We start from the raw sequence: 15,194 nt of genomic DNA on the forward strand, positions 1-15,194 counted from the left end.
GGCCAGCCGGGAAGTGAGAACTTCTCAACGATGCCAAACCAGGGTGCTGGGAGATCTGGGGCACATGTTTCTGGAAAGCAGGAAAAGCGGGGCACAGGAGATGAAGCTCGGGGGGAGAGGGCAGGTAGTGGTGGAAGCTATAGGGGAAGATGGGGAGTGGAAATGTAATTAAATTAAACAGCGTCTTGTATTTACCGAGCTCCCTCCATCCTGAAGGATCCCAAAGCGCTTTACCGGCCGACATGTAATATATGTGCAGGGATCACTTCCTGCACCACTGAAATACATCCTGTGCTGGAGTGGAAGGCAGCAGCCGTGGCACATTTCCTAGATAACAAACACACCCCCTGTAGGCGTCAGTGTGGGGTAGATGATGTGTGGGTTTTGTGCTGGCCGGCTGCACCGAGGGCTCCAATCCGGCAAAGACTTATGCGTGGGAGTGATCCCGTTGAGCCCAGCCGGGCGGCTTGTGTACTTACAGCTGAGCACGTGCGTGAGTCTTCTCAGGATCTGAGCCCTCGGAAGCAAAGAGCCATCTGCCCAGACTGACCATCACTGCCCTCACCCCCCCCCCACCCAGGCCAGCTAGGCAGACACTCGCATTCTGCCCTGGGCTTGCTTTCTGCCACCCAGGGGAAAGGGTGGGGGCAGGAGAGAAATTTACCAGGAGAGGAGGCTGTTTGTTACCCGGCAAACGTGGTGCTGCCAATGCTGTGGATTTATCCTCCTTCGTCCCCCTCTGATTTGTGCCCCTGCCCCTCGCCGTGGCAGATTAACCCCGGAGGGAGAGAAAGAGAAGAAAGTCGTCCCCACGCTGTCAGAGGGTGACAACCGTCACGCCCCTGGACACTTTCTCCAGTGCAGAGGGAAGGAAGAGAAATACAGCCACCTGGCCCAGAGAAAGACGCCCCTTTCCTCTCCACGCCTGACAAACTCTGGGACCCCAGGGGAGGCAGGCTGGCTCCCAGCTGTACTCCTGCTAAAACTGAAGCTGCTCCCACTGACCTCCAAACATCTTGCTGGAGGTGGGTGGGGAATTTTTGCGGTAGTGGCTCTCTCCTGAAGTCCATTTCCTCTTTAAATTAGCCACCGTGTTCAAAACTTTTGCTGCCTAAAATAAGTCTCCCAAATTCGTGGGATGGTCTTGTTCAGGCCCTGGTCTGGGGCTTCAGAGACCTAGGATTGATGCCCGGCTCTGCCACAATTTCCCTGTGTGACCCTGGGCAAGTCTCTTAATGTTTCAGTGCCTCAGTTCTGCACCTGTAAAATGGGGCTAGTACTTCCCTACCTCACAAGATAAAGCCATTAATGGGAGGGGCTCCGATACTCTGTCAACAGGGGCCATGTATGTACTAGATAGACGATCCTATCACACCTTCAAATAGCCTGGTTCTGTGCGTGAGAGGGGAAATGGAAGGAACACCTAGAAAAAACAGAGCTGGGGAATAAATCTTGGATCCATTTTCCCCCCTAAGCAGTGTACATCTGATATTGGAGCCTTTTTCTGCGCTAGTACCACCAACGGGGGATAATTATCCACTCCATTACCCCAGCAGTAACAAAGAGCCCCCAAGATCAATCTCACATCCTACTTTTCCCTCTGACTTTTATCTTCCCTTTATGGGTTTTTTCTGTAGCCTCCTTTTTTGCCTGGGTTTTAAGCAGCGTGTGTGACAAACACAAAGCTAGGACTGAGCTGAAAATAAAACCCTGTAGTAGAGAGAACACCCCCCTCCCCGCCCCCCAAACCTCCACTCCATCATTCAGCCGCTATTAAAACCAAGGTGCACTCAGGGAGGAAGTTCCATGCACAGACGCTGCCCTGTTTAACCAGAGCTAGGGAGGCAGCCCCCTGGGCTCCCCAGTTGATTCATGCAGGCAGAGGTTCAGCCATGAACGCTTGGCTTGCAAGCTCTTGGTGGGTGTCGCAGTCACAGGGCCGAGGGCGTGAGGTTACGGAGAGACGGCAGGATTTGAGTGGGGTCAGGTGACTCCTGGCAGGGTTTCATGCCATCCGGATGATGCCACAATACTGCCGGTGGTCCATTTATTTTGGGGAGCAGGGAGAAGGATTTCAGGCCCCACAGGCCACGTTTTCAAGCGTTCCGCAAGCCAGGTGCACACTGGGGGGGCTGAGCTCTTGTGAAAATCTAACCACGAGGGGCACCGTGGTCACTGCTGAGTGGTGAGCACTTGGGACGGTCCAGACCTGACTGTAGGCACTAAGCCTTTGGGACTCTGGCCCCACATATCAGGTGTTAGGTGATCTTTTAACTGGAGTACCGAGCGGGTGATGTTGACAGGGCCTTGTCAAGTTAAAAATCACGGGCCAGTCACTCAGCTGATGGACTGTCGCTCCTTTAAAGTCTGTTGGAGCTATGACAATCCACACCAGCTCAGGATCTGGCCCTATGTAGTTTTTTAAAAATCTTAATTTCTCTATTTAGGTTTTAAATGACGCCTCCATGTATTTAAACTGACATTAAAAAAAAATCAGTTCACTTTCCTCCACCACCACTTCTTTCCTTTTCGCATGTCTCCCAGACTGGGCAATGCAAACTGAGTGACCCGTGTTGTTTTGGGTTCTGACAAATTTCATTTTCAAGTGCTTCTGCCCCAGAGCTGAGGTGTTTGTGTTGCAAATCCTGCTGCCGGGGCCGTTTATTTGCTTTAAAAATAAATCGTTTCCATTGGAACTTTTTTAAAAGGAAATATTTCAAGTTTATATTTCAAGTTTATTTTTACAAAATCTAATTTGGGAGCCAAATGCGAGCTGGCAGGGTCTCTGTCCAGCCAAAGCCCGGATGAGAATTATTTTATGGAATGGTTTCATAAGAGAAGAATAACAGGTATGTGGCAATCAGCGGTTGTTGACTGCATCCTCACCCATCTCCTTAAATATCTTCTCATTGAAGTTTTATATTAAGCGATAAACACAAACGATCTTAACTGCCCAAGCACAAGGAACTTCTTCCATCAAAGTGATAATTTATAATTATTTGCACAGTGGTGGTGCCCCAGGGTTCCAGACCCATTGTACTGCACACTAATGATCTCAGACCTTGCCATGACCAGCATTCTTCACGACCATCTATGTTTAACCTGCTTTTTGGGGGTACTTCATGATCTCACTTGAATACACTTTCCTGAGAGTCAGTTGATGTTCGCAAAGCATTTAAAGATTTTTAGACAGCAGCATGGACTAGTGGTTGGAGCAGAACACTTTGTCTTGCAATAGAAGCCAACCAAGATCAGGGTTCCATTGTGCTATCCATTGTTTGTGTATAATGAGAGACATCCCTGTCCCAAAGAGCTGACACTCTACAGAGAAAGGAACATTATCCCCATTTTACAGATGGAGGACTGAGAGAGACAGAGATTAAATGATTTGCCCAAAGAAAGAGATGAGAACTGAACCCCACCCGCAAGTCCTAGCCTGGTACCTTAGCCACAAGCCCAGCCTTCTTAAGCCTGTTGATTCAATTTAATTATCAACCCATATCTGTTTTTAAGGCCCATAACCACACGGCCAGTCCACCCTCCTGAGCTGAAGCCAACATGTTGAGCAAACAGTTCTCTCCATAAAGGTCCTTAGCTGGTGCTCTATGAGTCAGCCAGGGGTGGAGCCCTGCAGCTTCCACTCTGCTTCCCAAGGAAAGCTGCCCACGATGTTCCAACTTGGGTCTCTCAAAGGGACACTCTGAACTTGACCCTCCTTTCCCCCCCGCCCCCCGCTTCTGCCTGGACACATGGTACCTGCTGGAGTTACAAATTGCACCAGAAAAAGGGACTTGGGCTGAAAAAAGTGAGCACAAGCAACTCTCCCTCTATTTTGTCAGTTATTGGAAGGCTTGGAAGATTCGATTTTTATGGGTAAATGTCAGGAAACATTGGTTTCAACACACACAAAAACTGACTACAAATATTTCCATTGATAATCATTGAAATGTACAGCTAGGCAAAGTAAGACAAATGCTGCTTGGGAACTTATTAGAGTTGGATTGGAAGTTGTTTACTTTGTATATTTTGCCATATGATATTGACAATTTGTGCTTTAATGGCTATAAAGCTCTAACTTTTCAAATCTCAACATCTACTATATTTAATAATTGTCTGACCTCCTCCCACATTATTTCCTGCAACTATGAAAATTTAAATCAATAAACATTAAAACATGTTTAAAAATAAACATTGATAGTATCCGGCCACACTGGGTCAGACTAATGGTCCATCCAGCCCAGTCTCCTGTTTTCCGCCAGTGGCCAATGCCAGGTGCCCCAGAGGGAGTGAACAGAACAGGGAATCATCAAGTGATCCATCCCGTCGCCCATTCCCAGCTCCTGGCAGTCAGTGGCTGTGGATACCCAGAGCATGGGGTTGCGTCCCGGACCATCTTGAAATCCATGGAAGCTTGAGGGGATCAGCACTTTTGAAAATGATGCCACATTTATCTAGGTGCCTAACTATAGATGTGTCTAATTTTAGGGACCCAGGGTTTGAACCATTTTGCCCTAAGCCCACTGTCCCCGTGCTCATCTTCCATGGGCTGGAATCGTAGGAACATAGGTCATAGGACTCAAAGGGGCCTCCTGGGTCACGGCCTCCAATCTCCTGCTATTGCAGGCAGCCTGGCCTTCGCTTGCCCCGGCACTCGGGTCAGCACGATGTGCCCCAGAGATGCTCTGTGAGAAACACATGCCACATCAGCATACACGTTTTCATCCTGCCAGACTCCTAGAACTGCATCTTCTTCATGTCCATTGCAGAGAAGTGTCCTCTCGGGGAATCAGGAGGGGTCGCGTTGTCTGTTGGCAGCTGGAGGACAGCCACTCCCTGAGATGGCATCCCCTGTTTTTTGTATGGACTTGGAAGGGAAAAGGGCAAAGGTCACTATACGCGACAGCGAATGCGGCCCTGGCTCTGGAGTGACGCCCCTGGGACTGCAGGGAATGCGGTGTTGGATGTGGATAACCACCCCTTGGGCTTCTGGGTAATAGAGCAGCAGCCCTGGGGACGTCAGGGGGTTGTTTCATATTAACTGGGGATTTTTCTCAGGAAGTCAGAGCCTGTTTTTAAAAGGATGCTGCCCATCCATGCCTTATCGCCTGTTTCTTTCAGCTTTGCTGAAAGGGAACGCTCCTCTTAACAGCTGGTGTGAAATAATCAATGGAGGGTAGAAATCACCATAGAGCTGATATGGGTTCCCAGCAGCACATGGGTATCCGGCCACCTGATTCCCATTAACACTAATACAGGTGACGCAGCTGAATGCCTTCACAGTGATCTCAGGGCATAGGCACCCTGATGGGGTTTTAGCTCCGGGGATAACAGCCATCTGAGTCAGTGACTTTCCATCCTGGAGCCTGAGACCATCACAACCCAACACACACATACACAAACACACTCTCTGTACCACGCTATGTGTACAAGTGCATAGCCCCTAAAAATGGATTCACATAGAAGTTTCCATGTAGCTGATCAAAACAAAAAGCCACAACGATGAAAAATTCAGGTCTCCCCCGAATCCTTGGGCATTAGTGGGGTGTCCCCGCCCCCCATATGCCCTTTCTCTCCTCCTTCATAATTTTTTTGTGTAAAAGAGAAAGAAGTTGTTTTGTTGTAATGAACTAGATAAACAATTCCCCAAATAGATTAAAACTAACTGTAACTTATAAAAACGGGTAGTAATTATATTTTATTAGCTAGCAAAACACCATTTTTTTATTTCAAAGGATAATTCTGTGTAAATCACCTTAATTAGAAGTGTCAGAGGAGCCTGTGAATATCATACTTAGTAACTAATTTCCTATGTACAGGTAATAATTTAAAACACATGGATCACTCGCCGAGTGGAAATATGCTAGCCATGAAATAATGTGGGGAGTGTCGGGGTTATTACTATGTAAATGTGTAATCATTTCAGACCACTGCAGACTTGCTTAGTGATTAAAGAGAATTCCGAGGTCTCCAAAGATTGTGCTCTCCACAAGAGCCTAGAGCGAAAAACTTTAAAAGGCACCGAAAAGTGTTTGAACTTTAAAGGTCTTGATTTCCCTTTTACCATTTTTAATTCGTCTGCGGTGTTTATGGAATGGAAGGTTTCTCTTTGCTGATGGCCTTTCGATTCTCAGTCCATTGCTAGCGTCTCTTAACAGTTCACTGCCTGGAAGCGCACAGCCTCCCGCGAAGGAGAGCGCTACTAAGCCTTTATGGTAGATTATTATTTAGAGGGGCAAAGGAATTGCCAGACTAAATCAGACCCAAGGTCCATTTGCTCTGGTATCCTGCCTCCAACAGAGGCCAGCACGGGATGCTTCAGAGGAGGGTACAAGAAACCCCACAACATTTGCAACAATCTGTTCCAGAAAAAGTTTTTTCCTAAACTCCAAGAGCTGGAGACTGGCTTATGCCCTGACGCATGAGAGTTTATGTCCATTCCAAATCTCTCTCTCGCTCGCTCCCTCCCTTTATTTTTTCTTTTTCATTTTTAATATTAAAAGGACTAATGCAACAGGACTAAATTTGGCCCAAAACGTAGGGTTTTACTTTGAAAAATTACTAAAACTAAGAATAATAGAAACCTTGCCATAAAATGTAAACCCAAATCCAGTGAAAATGTAACAAGCCCCCAGTTATCTCTAGGGTTGGAACGTTGGATTTTCAGCTGCATGGATTTGAGCTGTTCTCCTTTGTGGACTGTCTACGAGAGGGGCGCATGCGACACACTGAGCCAGTGGTTACAGAAACAACTTTTTCAAACAAAGATTTATTCCTCCTCCCACACCCCTGTTCAGTAGTGTTTGCAACTCAAAGCTGCAGCCTTGGAGCAGGGGAACCAGCAAATGAAACTGACTAGAAAAAGTGTGAAACTAACTAATCTTTCCTTGTGAAAGGTGGAAGGCTTTGGAAGAGCCAAACCAGGGTATCATTGGTGAAAAATAAATGAGATTCTCAGTGTTGCTTTTAAGTTGAATCATTTCAAGCACCATTAACAACAGCGGGAATTAAACTTGTTTTATTTAAAAATATAATATTTTGCCTAAAAGGGGAAGAAGTTGTTTCACACCTGGCAGAATGATTTAAATAAAAAGATAACCTTGAAAAGCAGGGATCAAGCCAATTGCATAATATCTAGGGCCAGATTCTGCTTGCACCAGATTGGAATGAATGAGCAGAGACAAAAAGGTGGAATCAACTTCACAACTTCTCTGTGAATCCTGCGTTGCTCCAAGCTGCCATATTCACAGCGCTGGAGACTGATGTCCGCTGCCTACCCCATGGGCAGGATGGGTACAGCACAGACAGTACCCCACACTGTCCTGCCTGTGTACCCCCCCCCCTTCCCTATTTCCCCAACACACACGGAGTGTGCCTGCGGGAGGGAAAACACACACCATGTTTTTGCTGGAGACACTGGGTAAGCAATGTTCTGCCCCAGTAACTGGCTTGTGCAAAGGGGAAAACTGCTGGGTCTGATTGGGAAGGGACACCCCCCACCCCCACCCCAGATTGTGGAATGACAGCAGCGCCGGCAGTAGCTACCCTGTGGTTGCAAATCTGTCAGCTCCAGCCTTCCCCCCTAAACCAACCCTTTGATGACCCACAGAACTGTGCTCCAGGATGGGCATGGGTTGCAGAACCCTGGTGTGGGCTCCCCCTGCATTTCACCCTGTGCTGCAACACTGCCTCTGTTCTGCACAGGGTGTGGGTAGAATATGTCCCAGTGGAGCGGGGTGGTCCAGACCCCGTGCTGCTGAAATCTCCGCATGAGAGAACAGAGAGAAACAGCTTCCAGCATGTCCCCCTGTTCAGCTGCAGTCAGAGCTGTGCTGTGAAAGTGGTTGTGGAAGGCAAAGCACCCCCATTACCGATGCTGCTACCATCAGGAATCCCAGAGAGGGATAGGTGGGAGGGAGACGATGACTGAGACGCTCATCCATGTTCATGTCCATCAAAGAGTCCAAGTAACTGCAGCTGTTTGGCTAAGAATCATGTTTTAAAAGTGCCTCGTTGACTTCTGTGCGTTAGGGATGGGAACGGAGAGGCAGCAAAGCCTTGATCTCTTGCACTTTGGTGACCCGATCATGACAAATAATTCCTTATCTCAGCCCTTCTGAGGCCCACAGAGGGGTCCGGGCGTGTGTGGTGGGGTTGCGGAGGTTTGTAGCCCGAGGAGAAAACACCTTCCTCCATCCCTTCTCATTTCATAACACCCAGCCATCTGCCAAATCAAGGCAGATTAAAGCCGGCCAAATTCAATTTCTCCCCACTGCCACTGCAGCGCGGCATCTGGGGCTAACGTGTCCCCGACAAAGCGAACATGACAGCCACATTGCTTTTTTGTCACATCTAGTACCATGTTGATCTTCTAAAAGTCTCATAAAAATGTATTGATGTCTCCCATATTGCTGTGATTGGGAAGAAAGGAGAGTGTGTGTGCGCCCGCGTGTGGGTCTGGATGCGTGTGTATATTAATGTTTCTGAAGTAGATCTGATTTGATATGTCTTGTTCTATTGTCAGCAGCTGTTTAGCAAGGCTTTTTAATACTTTCTGGCTGCCGATCACTCATCCTTAGCCTGGGATGCAGGCTTGCATACAAATTTTGTTATTAAACACAATTCCATTCCCCCCCCTCAACCTCCGCCTCCCCCCGCTAACCTCCCCCCTCCACCCACCCATCCATCCACCCGTCCATCCATCCATCATCTCCCCGGGGCTATGGAGAGGTGGGAGCCAGCCGCCCCGCCACAATGTACTTACAAGTGCAGGCATCGGGTTGGCATCATATTTCAAGATCCTTTTGCCTGCTGCAGGTGCTTTGCATTGACAAATCGAATCACGGGGAAATAATTTATTTCCTAATGCTGTTTGCAGCGTGTTAGCGGGAGAATTTACATGAGAGAGATTACTTTAATAACCAAAAAATTAGAGTGCGGGCCTCCCCGCCATGTCGGCTTTGATCTGTAATTGTTTCAAGTTTAACCTGTCTGGAGGGGGGAAGGCGTTATTAAATCTGCGGCATCTCACACCAGGGAGGGGCAGCCGGGGAGGAGGGCCCTGACAGCGATCTCGTTCCCCGCCGCTAAATGGGAAACAAGCGGAATTAACAAATGACTCCAGCCAGTGGCAGAACTGCTGCTGTCTCGGCACTGGTTGGAAGATGGGGAGTTTTCTTCATCTCCTTCTTTTTAGGGGTTAATCTCGCTCACTTCCTCTTGTTCTGCTCCCCCTCGAGCCCGCTCCCACGCAGCCCTGAGCACCCTCCGTTCCTTTCAGAAGGCACTCGGCAGGATCGGGCCTCTCGGCGCTGTGGCAGTGGTCACAGGGAGAGGTGGGCAGCAGCAACAGGGGGAGGGAACGGATTTCACTTTGCAAAATCTCATCCGCTGGATTTGGGTTTTGTGAAGCCAGGACTGGCTCCACTCTAGGCCCCATTTGATCCAAACCCTTCCCGTTTGGGAGAGTTTGGTTAAACTGCCCCGTCTCTGATCAGAACCAGGATCCCTGCCCCCTGGTATTTAACCTCCTTTATTTGCCCTGCACGCTCTCTCCCCACTTCCCGCCCCTGTGCCTTGCTGTCCTGCAGTGGCCAGGCCACTCACTCTCTGCTTTTCTCTCTTGGCAGTAAGAACTCCATCCTGAAGGATCCCATGGCACCTGGCACCCCCAAGGTAAGTGAGGAAAGGCGACACCTGTTGTCACGCTCCCTGAAAGTGACCTGATTCACACCTGCTCCCCCCTCACCTACGCGTCACTCCCCGTCCCAGGTGGTGAGGTTCGCACACCAGGCCCCGGGATAATGGGTGGCTCTTGAATGGGGTCGTCTGTTGTGACTCTCCCCTAGAGGTGAAATGCTGTGTAGTTTCTGGGCTCATTTTCAAACACCAGACTAACCAGGGGATGGGGGGAAGCTGCTCCTACTTGGGCAGCTGCCAGGAGGTTGCCTGCTGCTCTGGAGTGACCAGGTCCCAGCACAAGCCGGGCCACTCCTCCCTGCAGCCGAGGAGTGGGCCGGTCACCGGGACCCCAGGTTCTGTCTCGTGACAGCTGTCTGTGCTGCCGGCGCCCAAAGCACAAAGCCCTGCGCTGGAGTTACTGGAGTCAGAGCCGCAGGCGGACGCTGTAAAGGTGGGAGTCAGAACACCCTGGGGAAATGAAACAGACCAGAAACAAGAGCCGCTGCTCCAGGTTGAAATGGTACCAAGGTACTGTAGCCCCCTTCCTCCTTCCCTCCCTTGGCAGTGACCTGCCACCCCCTCAGCCCAGCACAGAGTTCTGAGAGCCACCTCTATCACCCACAAAATGCAGCATCTCTGTTACTATTAATACTCCAGGGAAGGGGGCCCAACAAGTACCTAGACAGATAGCTACATCTCCAGGAAACCTGCCGGAGCCACTGAGCAGCGCTATTCCCCTTTTAATTGATTAGGAAACTGAGGCAAAGGGAAGTCAAGTGACTTGCCCAAGGTCACAGAGATTAAGTGGCAGAGGCAGGGGCAGAACCCACTGCCAGGCTGCCAAGCTCAATCCACTAGGCAGCAGCGGCTCCGTTGTGTAGTTGGACAATTCAGCAAGATTGGAACCCAGAGCTGAAAAGGTCTCAGTTGGGTTTTAGCCCTGCCCTGTTCAACATCTAAATACACTTGTTGCCGTGTAATCGGGTAAGACAATCACATGGAACTGGGTGTCGGAGATCCTGGGGCCGACTTTGTCATTGACTAGCACGGTGACATTAAGGAGTCATTTCTCTTCTCTTACCCATCACACACCCACACGAGATGGGGCTGGGAGAGCTGCAGTGCCGGTTCTGGCGGGGATGTTACCTTCCAGATCCTCCAACGATTTCCCCAGACCTCCAGGAAAAGAGATCATAATACTACTTTGTACTCTGATAGCACTTCGCATCTTCAAAACGCATTCCTGCAGTAGAACTTACTGACTCTCACAGGCCCACGTTTTACACCTGGGGCAATTGATGGACAGGGAGGGTAAGTGACTTGCCTGAGGTCAAAAGTAAGTCAGTGACACAGCCAGGACTAGAACTCGGGAGCTCCCAGCTTGCATGCTGAGAGTGAAACATGGCTGTCTCAGCATCTCTTGGCTAAGTCAGGCCCTGATATTTCTGATGTGAAAAACAAGCATTGAAAAAACTCCAAAGTGTGTTTGAAAATCCAGAATCTTTGAGGCTGTCTTTCGACATCACAAAGGAGCAGGAAAGGGAGCAGGTGAAATAAAAGCACCTGTGCTTTGCAGGGTCCCCTCTCCCTGGTTGTCAGGTTTGAATGCTGATAACTCGGCGGCCCCACTGCAGAGCCCAAGAGGGAGAGTGAGGGCTAGAGAGAGATTAGCTGTTTGGAGGTAAATACACCGAGTCAGTGACAGACACCAGATAAAGAAGAAGGGTCCGTCTCTCGGCAGGGCTGGGCTTTTGAAGTTTCTATTGACAAAGAATCCCATTTGCCTTGAGAGAGGGGATTAAACTGGGACTGGAGAGTCGTTCTATGTAAAAGAGATCAGTCGCCTCCTGTCACCACATGGATCTTTTTCCTTTGCCCGTCACGTCCAGGCCTAAGAACATTAACTTCAAGAAGTCTTGGGAGTGGGGGGAGAGAGGGTGAAATCTGGAAATCTTTCATTCCCCTCTCAGAAAGCCTGCAAGCTCCTTGGCCCTGGAGGATTCATTATTTCTAGGTGGCTTTTGCTGGGAGACAAGTCTTGTGTGGGGTGGAAAGGCACAGCGCTCTCGGTTCGTGTTAGCTTGGTATTAAAGGCCCCTTTGTAATGGTGCTGGAGTTAAGCAGGAGGCGGTTGTGGGATGAAGCTGCGCCGTCTCCTTGTGGCTGGCTGAGTTATTGCTTTCCTGGCCTGGTGCACCCTGGCAGAACAGGACGTGCATGCTGCAGGAGCGCAGTCTGATACACCTGTGTGCGGGGAATAAGGCCAGCGGGCCGGATCCAAGCTGTGAGGAGCACTGTGCGGTGAACCAGGATCACAGCCTGGAGGGGGGCGGGGGCCGTGCCAGGCCTTTTCCAAGTGTCCGCTCTCAGGCATGCGATGAGGCAACAGGGGATGGATTCAATGTTAGTCTGACTCACTTAGCAACAATCTTCCCCCTCGGCCAGAAGATCTTGGCTGTACGTCCTGCCGTGGGCTCCTACGCAGTGCTGGCACGGCAGTCCTGGGCCTGGTACAGCGATGGAGGGGCCAGTGGCTAAACCAGGGTCCCCTGTGCCGGTCCCTGCTGTGCACATTTGATAACGCGTAGGAAATATAACCTCAGTGGCCTGGCTGCCGGTCACCTTCTCCATAAAAGAGGGTCTGACTCAAGGCCGTATGCGCTAGTGGTGGGCATGGACTGGGTGTGCGCTACTTACCCAGTCATTGGCACCAGACCTGCAGCTTTGGAAAGTGCCGTGGGATCTCTGAGGAGACCGTCGAGAACCAGAGTTGATTCCCTCCTGTCCTGAGGCGGGTGAGGCAGGGACTGGCCTGTCATGACTGGCGGGGGTGGGTTATTTTAACTCCAGACCGTCTCCAATAGTCTGTTGTTTATTCAGAACCCTTCTGTGTGCTTCCTTCTCGCCCTGCACTCCCCCAGACTTGCCCCACTCCCCCAGCAAAGACCTCGCCTGGAAATAAAATCCCTGGTGTAAACACGTGTTTTTCATTCACTGGCTCCCTGCCCCTTACGAGCTGTCACTCACCGCACTGGGTCAATTTTCATGGCAACATGTCAAAGAAAATCCAATCACTCAACATGGTATGTGATGAATCCAAGATTATTATATCGGATTCTTCTATTCTTGGAGCTGGCAGAGACAGCGACGGCCGGGCTAGGGCTCCGAGAGCAGGGCTCCAGGCCGCAAATTCACTCTCCCTCCCCACCGTGCAGCTGCAGCGAAGGGCGGTGTTGAGAACCAGATGGTTCTTCGCAGCTCGGATTCCCTCTTTTCCTTCTGTGAGAGACCAGCGCTGATCGATCAGCAAGCGCTGTCCTGTAGGTAGCCGCCTGGACAAGCGACGGGGGGGCACTTTTCTACCACGCCTGAGACTAGACCAGCAGGTGAGTGGGAGGTGGGCTTGGACTCAATGACCTCTCGAGGTCCCTTCCAGTCCTTGAATCTATGAATCTATGATAGTAGCAGCTGCTGCTTAGCCTCCTTCAGTGGAGCCCCAAACAGCTGTTTCTGCTTCAGAGCGGATCTTCCCTGGCACATGCCTACCAGCTCCAAGCCTGTGGGAGCTCTTCACTGTCCTGGTCTCCTCCCTTCTGCTCCCCGGCGCTGTTCCTGGTCCTGAATCCATGCCGGCCCCCGCTGGCCTTGGTTCTGCTGCTCTCCCTCCAGCCCACCCTGCCTGTGATGTCCCTGGATGTCTTGTTCCCAGAGCTCTCAGTGCTAGGGATGGAGCCACCTGCTGGGTCTCTATGGGCCAGGAAAGGACTTGCTGATGCTGACAGATCTGAAGCCCCTTCCCCCCCATCTGCCCTGCATCTGAGGATGGGTCTTCCTCAGGAGGGGGCTTTAAGGAGTGCCCCGGCGCCCCACACCCTCACTCCCTGGTGACACAGCAGCACACGGTCATAGGTTCTTACCAGGTTTCTCCTCCCGAGGAGCAGTTTTTCGGGGTGAGCTGTCCCGAGAAAAGGAGGACAGCTTGGCTGGAGGAAAAGTCTTTGAATGGGGGATATTGCAGCGGTGATGGAACGGACCCATCGGACCCAGAGGAAGGGAGGGAGGTGGCTCTCACTGGCCCCGTGTTAAAGGCCAGAATGTTTCATGGTGATGCTCCGGCTCCACAGGTCTAGGAATATGTGCTCTTAGTCCCAACCCTTTGCTAGAGGCGACCGGTGGCCCTTTCCTCCCACCAGTCCTGGGGCAACCCTGCTGGCCTCGGAGGAAGCAGCCGACTCTCCTGACCACGGTGAGCACAGCATCCTTCACGAGGGAGGAGTGAGCTTGGGGGAAAAGGTGGCACAGAGAAGCAGCAGGAGGAGGAAGACCCTTCCATGGTCCCCCCCACTAGCTTCTGTGCGGCTTGGCTGCTTAGCACCCGTCCCAATGGGGCACCAGTGCTTGATTGGGCTTCTTAGCGCTACCCTAATAGAAACGATAATTAGGCTAATAACAGGCAACATATACTCAGGGTCTGGCGGCGCGTGTGCTCCATTAGCTGCTTCCTCGCCCGTGGCCCCCCGGATTCGGTGCTGCCTCGAGCAACGAGAAAGGAGACACTGAAGCCCGAAGTCCACAGGCATGTGAGCTGGGGATGCGTTGCTCTTCAGCCAATAATCGACTAGTCGCTCCTTTGGATCACAACTCGCCTGCAAATAGATTACGAGTCTCTTGATTTGTATTCCTGATTTTTCACATTTCCCCCGTTTGTAATTCTCCACTGAATCGTCTCTGTGACTAGTTCCTTCCTGGGGAAGGGCTTGTCCATGGGCAGTTCGCTCTGAGTATTTGATATCCAAAAAGCAACCCTGCGTTGGTTAGTTTTTACTGGGCACATAAGTCACATGCTATTACTGCTGTTCCTTGTTTGGATGAGCGTAACTCTGTGGACCAGGTTGCTGATGTGAATCCCGGTGAACGAGCTGGTTTTTACACAATGCATAATTCACCTATGGAACTCCCTGCCACAGGATATCATGTAGGTCAAGAGCTTAATAGGATTCAAAAAGGGATTAGACATTTATATGGATAATGAGACCATCTGCGGGGACAGGTAAATAGAAATGATCTCACCTTTCTGGATTCAGGGTATTAACCAATGTCTAAAGGATGGGGGCTAGGAAGAAACATTCCCTATGGGCACATCATTCCATAGTTGCTCCCTAGGGTTTTCTTGCACCTTCCTCTGGAGCAGCTGGTCCTGACCACTGAAGGAGCCTGGGCTAAGCTGGGCTGATCTGTTCTGTGAGTTCACAATTTATTTCCCGGCAGCATTTTCTAATATTCACTTTAAAGTTACTCTTTCCATTAATGCTCCAGCCTGTAAACTGGCCGTCGTTGCAACCTGACGGCAAAGGAGAAGGACTAGAAGCAACGTCCATTTCTTATTCCAAAGAATGTTTGTGGCTGATTTGTTTAGGTCTGTGCCCAGCTTCAGTGAGGGTCCTGCCCAGAGCCCAGCTGCGCTGGAACTCCTCTACAGGGCCAGATTTCTTTGATTCCCCCCCCTCCCATTTTTT

The 15,194-nt window shown here is 50.4% G+C and overlaps 1 protein-coding gene across 6 annotated transcripts in view; it reads left to right on the forward strand.

The window, feature by feature from the left end:
* Window positions 1–15,194, forward strand: part of RNF220 (ring finger protein 220) — a 324,075-nt gene that overhangs the window by 216,014 nt on the left and 92,867 nt on the right. For all 6 annotated transcript variants that reach the window (XM_005303038.5, XM_065553696.1, XM_065553698.1 and 3 more), the window contains one exon: window positions 9,627–9,672. In XM_005303038.5, coding sequence (XP_005303095.1) covers window positions 9,627–9,672 — 46 coding nt within the window. The remainder of the gene's footprint in view (window positions 1–9,626; window positions 9,673–15,194) is intronic.

The sequence above is a fragment of the Chrysemys picta genome, chromosome 8 (genome assembly GCF_011386835.1).
Source record: "Chrysemys picta bellii isolate R12L10 chromosome 8, ASM1138683v2, whole genome shotgun sequence".
NCBI lineage: Eukaryota > Metazoa > Chordata > Testudines > Emydidae > Chrysemys > Chrysemys picta.